The 13,445-nt window shown below is 47.3% G+C and overlaps 1 protein-coding gene across 1 annotated transcript in view; it reads right to left on the bottom strand.

Annotated features, from left to right (window-relative positions):
* Positions 1 to 13,445, bottom strand: part of LOC139557925 (filamin-A-like) — a 238,834-nt gene that overhangs the window by 186,611 nt on the left and 38,778 nt on the right. Inside the window, exon 3 of the mRNA XM_071373278.1 lies at positions 4,996 to 5,093. Within this exon, the coding sequence (XP_071229379.1) occupies positions 4,996 to 5,093 (98 nt within the window). The remainder of the gene's footprint in view (positions 1 to 4,995; positions 5,094 to 13,445) is intronic.

Raw genomic sequence — 13,445 nt, forward strand, 5'->3', positions numbered from 1 at the left:
AAGAAACTACACTATGAATTAATACATTTTTCATTGATCAGCAAACTTAGGCATAACATGCCAGCAACAAACGCTGACACTACACATCCAATATCTAAACAAATTAGGAAAGACAAGAATTGTAATTTTGAATTCCGTAAAGTGAGTGTGGAAGAGGTGAAAAGATTATTGTTGTCTATCAACAATGACAAGCCACCGGGGTTTGACAACTTGTATGGGAAATTACTGAGGATAATAGTGGACAATATTGCCACTCCTATCTGCCATATTCTCAGTTTAAGCCTACTAGAGAGCGTGTGCCCTCAGGCCTGGAGGGAAGCTAAAGTAATTCCGCTACCTCAGTAAAGCCCCCTTTATTGGCTCAAATAGCCGACCAATCAGCCTGTTACCAACACTTAGTAAACTTTCTGAAGAAATTGTTTGACCAGATACAATGCTATTTAACAGTAAACAAATTGACAACAGACTTTCAGTTTATAAGGAAGGACATTCAACAAGCACAGCGCTTACACAAATGACTGATGATTGGCTGAGAGAAATTGATGATAAAAAGATTGTTGGGGAATAGTTTTGTTAGACTTCAGTGCGGCTTGTGACATTATCGATCATAGTCTGCTGCTGGAAAATTGGATGTGTTATGGCTTTACACCCCCTGCTATAATGTGGATAAAGAGTTACCTGTCTAACAGAACACAGAGGGTGTTCTTTAATGGAAGCCTCTCCAACATAATCCAGGTAGAAGCAGGAGTTCCCCAGGGCAGCTGTCTAGGCCCCTTACTTTTTCAATCTTTACTAATGACATGCCACTGGCTTTGAGTAAAGCCTGTTTGTCTATGTACAGTTGAAGTCAGAAGTTTACATCCACTTAGGTTGGAGTCATTAAAACTCATTTTTCAACCACTCCACAAATTTCTTGTTAACAAACTATAGTTTCGGCAAGTTGGTTAGGAAATCTACTTTGTGCATGACACAAGTAATTTATCCAACAATTATTTACAGACATATTATTTCAATTATAATTCACTGTATCACAATTCCAGTGGGTCAGAAGTTTACATACACTAAGTTGACTGTGTCTTTAAATAGCTTGGAAAAATGCCAGAAAATGAGTATGTGTGTGACAAATAAAATTTGATTTGATTTGATTTGAATTGATTTGAAAATTCCAGAAAATGATGTCATGGCTTTAGAAGCTTCTGATAGGCTAATTGACATCATTTGAGTCAATTGGAGGTGTACCTGTGGATGTATCTCAAGCCCTACCTTTAAACTCAGTGCCTCTTTGCTTGACATCATGGGAAAATCAAAAGAAATCAACCAAGACCCCAGAAAAACAATTATAGACCTCCACAAGTCTGGTTCATCCTTGGGAGCAATTTCCTAACGCCTGAAGGTACCATGTTCATCTGTACAAACAATAGTACGCAAGCATAAACATCATGGTACCACACAGTCGTCATACTGCTCAGGAAGGAGACGCATTACGTCTCCTAGAAATGAATGTACTTTGGTGCAAAAAGTGCAAATCAATCCCAGAACAACAGCAAAGGACCTTGTGCAGATGCTGGAGTATCTATATCCACAGGAAAACAAGTCATATATCGACATAACCTAAAAGGCCGCTCAGCAAGGAAGAAGCCACTGCTCCAAAACCAACATAAAAAAGCCTACGGTTTGCAACTGCACATGGGGACAAAGATCATACTTTTTGGAGAAATGTCCTCTGGTCTGATGAAACAAAAATAGAACTGTTTGACCATAATGACAATCGTTATGTTTGGAGGGAAAAGGGGGAGGCTTGCAAGCCGAAGAACACCATCCCAACCGTGAAGCACGGGGGTGGCAGCATCATGTTGTGGGGGTGCTTTGCTGCAGGAGGGAAAGGTGCACTTCACAAAATAGATGGCATCATGAGGCAGGAAAATGATGTGGCTATATTGATGCAACATCTCAAGACATCAGTCAGGAAGTTAACAACACTATAAACAAGGCAGGTCCTACAGGCCCTAGTTTCTACCTTCTTAACAACACTATAAACAAGGCAGGTCCTACAGGCCCTAGTTTCTACCTTCTTAACAACACTATAAACAAGGCAGGTCCTACAGGCCCTAGTTTTGTCTCACCTGGACTACTGTTCAGTCGTGGGGTCAGGTGCCACAAAGAGGGACTTAGGAAAATTGCAATTGGCTCAGAACAGGGCAGCACGGCTGGCGCTTGGATGTACACAGAGAGCCAACATTAATAATATGCATGTAAATCTCTCCTGGCACAAAGTGGATTGACTTCATCACTACTTGTATTTATGAGAGGTATTGACATGTTGAATGCACCGAGCTGTCTGTTTTAAAATACTAACACACAGCTCAGACACCCATGCATACCCCACAAGACATCCCACAAGAGGTCTCTTGACAGTCCCCAAGTGCAGAACAGACTATGGGAGGCGCACAGTACTACATAGAGCCATGACTACATGGAACTCTATTCCACAAAAACTGAATGATGTTTTCTTTTCACAGCTACCTATGAACAGGCCCGGATCAAACTTAGATAGGCAGAAGAGACTTCTGATCTGCAGAAGGACTCCAACATGGATGAAGAAGCGTTAGGACGTGACTGGGGTAACACAGCACTAGGGGACTGATTTCCCTATTGAATACTGTGCAGGATGTGGAGGCCATGGAGTGGTAGGTGCTATGAAAGGGATGTTTTACAAACAAAAACATATATTGTAGTATTTTATTCATTAGTTTCCAAGATAGAGCACTTTCAGTACAGAGGCTGTTATCCAGAGCGACTTACAGAAGCAATTAGGGTTAAGTGATGTTGGCTGGGGGAGATGTTGGCTGGGGGAGATGTTGGCTGGGGGAGATGTTGGCTGGGGGAGATTTTGGCTGGGGGAGATGTTGGCTAGGGGAGATGTTGGCTGGGGGAGATGTTGGCTGGGGGAGATGTTGGCTGGGGGAGATGTTGGCTGGGGGAGATGTTGGCTAGGGGAGATGTTGGCTGGGGGAGATGTTGGCTGGGGGAGATGTTGGCTGGGGGAGATGTTGGCTGGGGGAGATGTTGGCTGGGGGAGATGTTGGCTGGGGGAGATGTTGGCTGGGGGAGATGTTGGCAGGGGGAGATGTTGGCTAGGGGAGATGTTGGCTGGGGGAGATGTTGGCTGGGGGAGATGTTGGCTGGGGGAGATGTTGGCTGGGGGAGATGTTGGCTGGGGGAGATGTTGGCTGGGGGAGATGTTGGCTGGGGGAGATGTTGGCTGGGGGAGATGTTGGCTGGGGGAGATGTTGGCAGGGGGAGATGTTGGCTAGGGGAGATGTTGGCTGGGGGAGATGTTGGCTGGGGGAGATGTTGGCTGGGGGAGATGTTGGCTAGGGGAGATGTTGGCTAGGGGAGATGTTGGCTGGGGGAGATGTTGGCTGGGGGAGATGTTGGCTGGGGGAGATGTTGGCAGGGGGAGATGTTGGCTAGGGGAGATGTTGGCTGGGGGAGATGTTGGCTGGGGGAGATGTTGGCTGGGGGAGATGTTGGCTGGGGGAGATGTTGGCTAGGGGAGATGTTGGCTAGGGGAGATGTTGGCTGGGGGAGATGTTGGCTGGGGGAGATGTTGGCTGGGGGAGATGTTGGCTGGGGGAGATGTTGGCTAGGGGAGATGTTGGCTAGGGGAGATGTTGGCTGGGGGAGATGTTGGCTGGGGGAGATGTTGGCTGGGGGAGATGTTGGCTGGGGGAGATGTTGGCTGGGGTGTCACGCAGTCGTGGGTGAACAGGGAGTACAGGAGGGGACTAAGCACAAACGTTGCGTTGCGGAGGTGTTGTTGCCTACCCTCACCACCTGGGGGCGTCCCATTAGGAAGTCCAGGATCCAGTTGCAGAGGGAGGTGTTTAGTCCCAGGGTTCTTAGCTTAGTGATGAGCTTTGAGGGCACTATGGTGTTGAACGCTGAGCTGTAGTCAATGAACAGCATTCTCACGTAGGTGTTCCTTTTGTCCAGGTGGGAAAGGGCAGTGTGGAGCACAATAGAGATCGTGTCATCTGTTGATCTGTGTGAATTGGAGTGGGTCCAGGGTATCCTCTACAACAACAAAATATTTATCGACCGAGAGTTATCTGTTCTTTTGACCGATTGATTGGTAGACATGTTAATAAAACGTATTTTTTTCATATACACTATAGACACATCCTAGGGGTTTTAATCAACTACAGTATACCAACCATGCCAACTTTACACACACACACACATTCTACCAACCCTGCCAAGATGCCAACTTTACACACACACACATTCTACCAACCCTGCCAAGATGCCGACTTTACACACACACACACACACACACACATTCTACCAACTCTGCCAAGATGCCAACTTTACACACACACACACACACACACATTCTACCAACCCTGCCAAGATGCCAACTTTACACACACACACACACATTCTACCAACCCTGCCAAGATGCCAACTTAACACACACACACACACACACATTCTACCAACCCTGCCAAGATGCCAACTTTACACACAGACACGCTGTACACATAATTAGCCTAACGCCACAGAGGACAGTGATTACAGTAATGCCACTCATCTCGTACCTATTACATCACATATCTGTAATAGGGTACCTGAGGGGGTCGTTAGCCTGACTATATAGAGAACAGTTTAATGGTTAGCATAGCTAGCGTACCTGAGGGATAACCAACTAGTCGTTAGCCAGTTAGCCTGACTATATAGAGAACAGTTTAATGATTAGCATAGCTAGCGTACCTGAGGGATAACCAACTAGTCGTTAGCCAGTTAGCCTGACTCCATAGAGAAGAGTTTGATGGTTAGCATAGCTAGCGTACCTGAGGGATAACCAACTAGTCGTTAGCCAGTAAGCCTGACTCCATAGAGAAGAGATTGATGGCTAGTGTACCTGAGGGATACCCAACTAGTCGCTAGCCAGTTAGCCTGACTCCATAGAGAAGAGATTGATGGCTAGTGTACCTGAGGGATGCCCAGCCAGTTATCAGCCTGTTTCATGGCCTCCCGGGCGTTGTCCACTGGTTTAGTTTGGTCCCACTGGTTCCAGTCTGCACACAGGCCTACAACACAACACAACATACACACACATTACATATATACATATACCGTACCAGTCAAAAGTTTGGACACTACTCATCTACTCATCTACTCATTCCAGAGTTTTTCTGTAGTTTTACTATTTTCTACATTGTAGAGTAATAGTGAAGACATCAAAACTATGAAATAACACATATCTGAAACAAATCTAAATATATTTGAGATTTGAGATTCTTCAAAGTAGCCACCCTTTGCCTTGATGACAGCTTTGCACTCTCTTGGCATTATCTCAACCAACTTCACCTGGAATGCTTTTCCAACAGTCTTGAAGGAGTTCCCACATATGCTGAGAACTTAATGGCTGCTTTTCCTTCACTTTGCGGTCCGACTCATTGAGGTCAGGTGATTGTGGATGCCAGGTGGAGACCAGGTCATCTTATAAAGCACTCCATCACTCTCCTTCTTGGTCAAAAAAGCCCTTTCACAGCCTGGAGGTGTGATGGGTCACTGTCCTGTAAAAAACAAATGATAGTGGGACTAAGCGCAAACCAGATGGGATGGTGTATCGCTGCAGAATACTATGGTAGCCATGCTGGTTAAGTGCGCTTTGAATTCTAAATAAATCACTGACAGTGTCACCAGCAAAGCACCCCCACACCTCCTCCTCCTCCATGCATCGCGGTGGGAACCACACATGCGAAGATCATCCGTTCACCTACTCAGTGTCTTACAAAGACACAGTGGTTGGAACCAAAAATCGCAAATTTGGACTTCAGACCAAAGGACAGATTTCAACAGGTCTAATGTCCATTGCTTGTGTTTCTTGGCCAAAGCAAGTCTCTTCTTATTGGTGTCCTTTTGTAGTGGTTTCTTTTATAGCAATTCGACCATGAAGGCCTGATTCACACAGTCTCCTCTGAACAGTTGATGTTGAGATGTGTCTGATACTTGAACTCTTGAAGCATCTATTTGGGCTGCCATTTCTGAGGCTGGTAACTCTAATGAACTTTTCCTCTGCAGCAGCGGTAACTCTGGGTCTTCCTTTCCAGTGGCGGTCCTCATGAGAGCCAGTTTCATCATAGCACTTGATGGTTTTTGCGACTGCACTTGAAGAAACTTTCAAAGTTTTTGACATTTTCAGGATTGACTGACCTTCATCTCTTAAAGTAATGATGGACTGTCATTTCTCTTTGCTTATTTGAGCTGTTCTTGCCATAATATGGACTTGGTCTTTTACCAAATATGAAGCTGGTTGAGAGAATGCCAAGAGTGTGCAAAGCTGTCATCAAGGCAAAGGGTGGCTACTTAGAAGAATCTCAAATCTCAAATATATTTGATTTGTTTAACACTTTATTGGTTACTACATGATTTTCATTTTTGGGGGTGTTATTAAACAACTAATTGTCTGATGTCGGTTCAATTACTTGAATTCCATTTAGCTCAGTTTTTTTGTAAACCCAACATGTTGTTTCTCTAGAGAGAAATCAAATAATTAATGGGAGAAATCTGAGAGAAGAAGAACTACGTGGGGGGTCCTCCACGTGGGGGGTCCTCCCCCTGATATTGTTAGCATTTTTAAAACCATTTTCCTGCAATTCTACGTTGTTTCTCAAAAGGGAATCTATGTTAACTTGACAGAATATCAAAATATTTCTCAGGTTTTTCCTACAATAAATCAATTGAAAGAGTAGGCTAGACTAGTTTTTCTGACTAAATTACTAATCTACCACCTCCCCTGACAATTCCACCTACAGTGATTGATTGACAAGTCTGAAACCCAACCAGCTCTGTCTCATAAACATCCTGCCCCCTCCCCTGACAATCCCACCTACAGTGATTGATTGACAAGTCTGAAACCCAACCAGCTCTGTCTCATAAACATCCTGCCCCCTCCCCTGACAATCCCACCTACAGTGATTGATTGACAAGTCTGAAACCCAACCAACTCTGTCTCATAAACATCCTGCCCCTCCCCTGACAATCCCACCTACAGTGATTGATTACCAAGTCTGAATCCCAACCAGCTCTGTCTCATAAACATCCTGCCACCTCCCCTGACAATCCCACCTACAGTGATTGATTACCAAGTCTGAATCCCAACCAGCTCTGTCTCATAAACATCCTGCCCCTCCCCTGACAATCCCACCTACAGTGATTGATTACCAAGTCTGAATCCCAACCAGCTCTGTCTCATAAACATCCTGCCACCTCCCCTGACAATCCCACCTACAGTGATTGATTAACAAGTCTGAAACCCAACCAGCTCTGTCTCATAAACATCCTGCCACCTCCCCTGACAATCCCACCTACAGTGATTGATTAACAAGTCTGAAACCCAACCAGCTCTGTCTCATAAACATCCTGCCACCTCCCCTGACAATCCCACCTACAGTGATTGATTACCAAGTCTGAATCCCAACCAGCTCTGTCTCATAAACATCCTGCCCCTCCCCTGACAATCCCACCTACAGTGATTGATTACCAAGTCTGAATCCCAACCAGCTCTGTCTCATAAACATCCTGCCACCTCCCCTGACAATCCCACCTACAGTGATTGATTAACAAGTCTGAAACCAACTCTGTCTCATAAACATCCTGCCACCTCCCCTGACAATCCCACCTACAGTGATTGATTAGCAAGTCACAAAAAGACAATACAAGTCAGACTTCAATTGATGTTCAACAAATTTAGTATTAGTATTTAACCTTTATTTAACTAGGCAAGTCAGTTAAGAACAAATTCTTATTTACAATGACGGCCTACACCGGCCAAACCCGGATGACGCTGGGCTAATTGTGCGCCGCCCTATGGGTCTCCCAATCATGGCCGGTTGTGATACAGCCTGGAATCGAACAAAGGTCTGTAGTTATGCCTCTAACACTGAGATGCAGTGCCTTTGACTGCAGCGCCACTCAGGTGGAAAGGACTACAGACTACAAAGTCAAATCCAGCCTCCCTCCAAGACGAGCTTAACACACTCTATGATCACTTCGAGGCAGACAATACAGAGCCATCCAGGAAGACTCTCGCTGCTCCAGATGACCAGACATTACAGAGCCATCCAGGAAGACTCTCTGCTCCAGATGACCAGACATTACAGAGCCATCCAGGAAGACTCTCGCTGCTCCAGATGACCAGACAATACCGAGCCATCCAGGAAGACTCTCGCTGCTCCAGATGACCAGACAATACCGAGTCATGCAGGAAGACTCTCGCTGCTCCAGATGACCAGACAATACAGAGCCATCCAGGAAGACTCTCGTTGCTCGAGATGACCAGACAATACCGAGACATCCAGGAAGACTCTCATCGCTCTGGATGACCAGGTACTTTCGCTCTCCGAGGCTGACTTGAGGAAAACTCTCAAAAGAGGGAACACTCACAAAGCCGCCGGCCCAGGTTCATTGACTACAGTTCTGCATTTAACACTGTTCCCTCAAGGCTGGACACCAAGCTCAGAGCCCTGTGTCTGGACAACACCCTCTGCAACTGAATCCTGTACTTCCTGACGGGCAGACCACAGGCTGTAAGGATTGGCAACAGCACTTCCTTCACACTGACTATTTTTTTTATTTTTTTTTAACGTTATTTTACCAGGTAAGTTGACTGAGAACACGTTCTCATTTGCAGCAACGACCTGGGGAATAGTTACAGGGGAGAGGAGGGGGATGAATGAGCCAATTGTAAACTGGGGATTATTAGGTGACCGTGATGGTTGAGGGCCAGATTGGGAATTTAGCCAGGACACCGGGGTTAACACCCCTACTCTTACGATAAGTGCCATGGGATCTTTAATGACCTCAGAGAGTCAGGACACCCGTTTAACGTCCCATCCGAAAGACGGCACCCTACACAGAGCAGTGTCCCCAATCACTGCCCTGGGGCATTGGGATCTTTGTTTAGACCAGAGGAAAGAGTGCCTCCTACTGGCCCTCCAACAGCACCTGGTCTCCCATCCAGGGACTGACCAGGACCAACCCTGCTTAGCTTCAGAAGCAAGCCAGCAGTGGTATGCAGGGTGGTATGCTGCTGGCAATTAACACAGGGGCCCCCCAGGGGTGTGTCTTCCGTCCTCTGCTGTACTCCCTGTTCACCCACACTGACTATTAACACAGGGGCCCCCCAGGGGTGTGTCTTCCATCCTCTGTTGTACTCCCTGTTCACCCACACTGGCTATTTTTTATTTATTTATTTATTTTACCGTTATTTTACCAGGTAAGTTGACTGAGAACACGTTCTCATTTGCAGCAACGACCTGGGGAATAGTTACAGGGGAGAGGAGGGGGATGAATGAGCCAATTATACACTGGGGATTATTAGGTGACCGTGATGGTTGAGGGCCAGATTGGGAATTTTAGCCAGGACACCGGGGTTAACACCCCTACTCTTACGATAAGTGCCATGGGATCTTTAATGACCTCAGAGAGTCAGGACACCCGTTTAACATCCCATCCGAAAGACGGCACCCTACACAGAGCAGTGTCCCCAATCACTGCCCTGGGGCATTGGGATCGATGTTTAGACCAGAGGAAAGAGTGCCTCCTACTGGCCCTCCAACACCACTTCCAGCAGCACCTGGTCTCCCATCCAGGGACTGACCAGGACCAACCCTGCTTAGCTTCAGAAGCAAGCCAGTAGTGGTATGCAGGGTGGTATGCTGCTGACATATTAACACATAATAGGGGGGGCCCCTATTAACACAGGGGCCCCCCAGGGGTGTGTCTTTCGTCCTCTGCTGTACTCCCTGTTCACCCACAACTGATTCTTAACACAGGTTCCCCCCAGGGGTGTGTCTTCCGTCCTCTGTTGTACTCCCTGTTCACCCACAACTGCGTGGCTTTGCACAACACCAACTCCATCATCAAGTTTGCTGACGACACCATGGTTGTTGGCCTGATGACCAACAACAACCAGTCAGCCTATGGGGAGGAGGTAAGTGAACTGGCATTTTAAATTCCTTGGCGTCCACATCACAGAGGACTGTAGTAGTGAGAGTCAGCAGTTTTACGTTACTTGGCGTCCACATCATAGAGGACTTGACATGGACCAACAATACCACCACTCTGGTAAAGAGGGCCCAACAGAGTCTCTAATTCCTAAGGCGGCTGAAGTAATTCAGCCCTGGGTTCTCTCAAAATATTACCACTGCACCCTCGAGAGCGTCCTGACCGGTTGCATCATAGTCTGGTATGGGAATTGCTCCGTCCACGACCGCAAGGCCGTCCAGCGGGTGGTGAAGACAGCCCAGTACATCATGGGACCGTGCTCCCACCCATCCAGGATATCTACTCTAAATAGTGACTGAGGTAGGCATGCAGCATCATCAAGGACCCCACACAGCCCAGCGACGAGCCCTTCACCCCCTTATCGTCGGGCAGACAGTATGGCGCATGAGGTCTGATACCAACAGGCTCAGAGACAGTTTATATTTACAAGTCATCAGACTGTATCAGAGCATGAGGTCTGTTACCAACAGGCTCAGAGACAGTTTCTATCTACAAGTCATCAGACTGTATCAGAGCATGAGGTCTGTTACCAACAGGCTCAGAGACAGTTTCTATCTACAAGCCATCAGACTGTATCAGAGCATGAGGTCTGATACCAACAGGCTCAGAGACAGTTTCTATCTACAAGCCATCAGACTGTATCAGAGCATGAGGTCTGATACCAACAGGCTCAGAGACTGTTTCTATCTACAAGCCATCAGACTGTATCAGAGCATGAGGTCTGATACCAACAGGCCCAGAGACAGTTTCTATCTACAAGCCATCAGACTGTATCAGAGCATGAGGTCTGATACCAACAGGCCCAGAGACAGTTTCTATCTACAAGCCATCAGACTGCTGAACACTTGAACTGGACTGACCACCTGCTCTGATTCTCCGTAGCACACGTGCTCTTCCTCTTGTATTAGTTCGTATTGTTGTTGCATTGTCCAGAAGGAAGCTGCGAGAAAGCATTTGTCTGGACGGTGTTTACCATGTGAATCCCATTCATACGACTAATACAACTTGAAAGTTAAGACCATAATTGGTGATTATGAATTAACAGCTCTAATTAATGATCACGTAGCCAGTTGTGTTCCTTACATTACAACATGACCATTTACCAACTGACCCCCCTCTCCATCTCAGCATGACCATTTACCAACTGACCCCCTCTCCATCTCAGCATGACCATTTACTAACTGACCCCCCTCTCCATCTCAGCATGACCATTTACCAACTGACCCCCTCTCCTCTCCATCTCAGCATGACCATTTACCAACTGACCCCCCTCTCCATCTCAGTATGACCATTTACCAACTGACCCCCCTCTCCATCTCAGCATGACCATTTACCAACTGACCCCCTCTCCATCTCAGCATGACCATTTACCAACTGACCCCCCTCTCCATCTCAGCATGACCATTTACCAACTGACCCCCCTCTCCATCTCAGTATGACCATTTACCAACTGACCCCCTCTCCTCTCCATCTCAGTATGACCATTTACCAACTGACCCCCTCTCCTCTCCATCTCAGCATGACCATTTACCAACTGACCCCCTCTCCTCTCCATCTCAGCATGACCATTTACCAACTGACCCTCCCTCTCCATCTCAGCATGACCATTTACCAACTGACCCCCTCTCCTCTCCACCTCAGCATGACCATTTACCAACTGACCCCCTCTCCATCTCAGCATGACCATTTACCAACTGACCCCTCTCCTCTCCATCTAAGCATGACCATTTACCAACTGACCCCCCTCTCCTCTCCATCTCAGCATGACCATTTACCAACTGACCCCCTCTCCATCTCAGCATGACCATTTACCAACTGACCCCCTCTCCATCTCAGCATGACCATTTACCAACTAACCCCCCTCTCCTCTCCATCTCAGCATGACCATTTACCAACTGACCCCGTCTCCATCTCAGCATGACCATTTACCAACTGACCCCCTCTCCTCTCCATCTCAGCATGACCATTTACCAACTGACCCCCTCTCCATCTCAGCATGACCATTTACCAACTGACCCCGTCTCCATCTCAGCATGACCATTTACCAACTGACCCACTCTCCTCTCCATCTCAGCTTGACCATTTACCAACTGACCCCCTCTCCATCTCAGCATGACCATTTACCAACTGACCCCCTCTCCTCTCCATCTCAGCATGACCATTTACCAACTGACCCCCTCTCCATCTCAGCATGACCATTTACCAACTGACCCCCTCTCCATCTCAGCATGACCATTTACCAACTGACCCCCTCTCCATCTCAGCATGACCATTTACCAACTGACCCCCCTCTCCTCTCCATCTCAGCATGACCATTTACCAACTGACCCCCCTCTCCTCTCCATCTCAGCATGACCATTTACCAACTGACCCCCTCTCCATCTCAGCATGACCATTTACCAACTGACCCCCTCTCCATCTCAGCATGACCATTTACCAACTGACCCCCTCTCCATCTCAGCATGACCATTTACCAACTGACCCCCCTCTCCATCTCAGCATGACCATTTACCAACTGACCCCCTCTCCATCTCAGCATGACCATTTACCAACTGACCCCCTCTCCTCTCCATCTCAGCATGACCATTTACTAACTGACCCCCCTCTCCTCTCCATCTCAGCATGACCATTTACCAACTGACCCCCTCTCCATCTCAGCATGACCATTTACCAACTGACCCCCTCTCCATCTCAGCATGACCATTTACCAACTGACCCCCTCTCCTCTCCATCTCAGCATAACCATTTACCAACTGACCCCCTCTCCATCTCAGCATGACCATTTACCAACTGACCCCCTCTCCTCTCCATCTCAGCAGGACCATTTACTAACTGACCCCCCTCTCCTCTCCATCTCAGCATGTCTATTTACCAACTGACCCCCTCTCCATCTCAGCATGACCATTTACCAACTGACCCCCTCTCCATCTCAGCATGACCATTTACCAACTGACCCCCTCTCCATCTCAGCATGACCATTTACCAACTGACCCCCTCTCCTCTCCATCTCAGCATAACCATTTACCAACTGACCCCCTCTCCTCTCCATCTCAGCATAACCATTTACCAACTGACCCCCTCTCCTCTCCATCTCAGCATGTCCATTTACCAACTGACCCCCTCTCCATCTCAGCATGACCATTTACCAACTGACCCCCTCTCCATCTCAGCATGACCATTTACCAACTGACCCCCTCTCCATCTCAGCATGACCATTTACCAACTGACCCCCTCTCCATCTCAGCATGACCATTTACCAACTGACCCCCTCTCCATCTCAGCATGACCATTTACCAACTGACCCCCTCTCCTCTCCATCTCAGCATAACCATTTACCAACTGACCCCCTCTCCTCTCCATCTCAGCAT

This window comes from Salvelinus alpinus, chromosome 28 (assembly GCF_045679555.1).
Source record: "Salvelinus alpinus chromosome 28, SLU_Salpinus.1, whole genome shotgun sequence".
Lineage (NCBI taxonomy): Eukaryota > Metazoa > Chordata > Actinopteri > Salmoniformes > Salmonidae > Salvelinus > Salvelinus alpinus.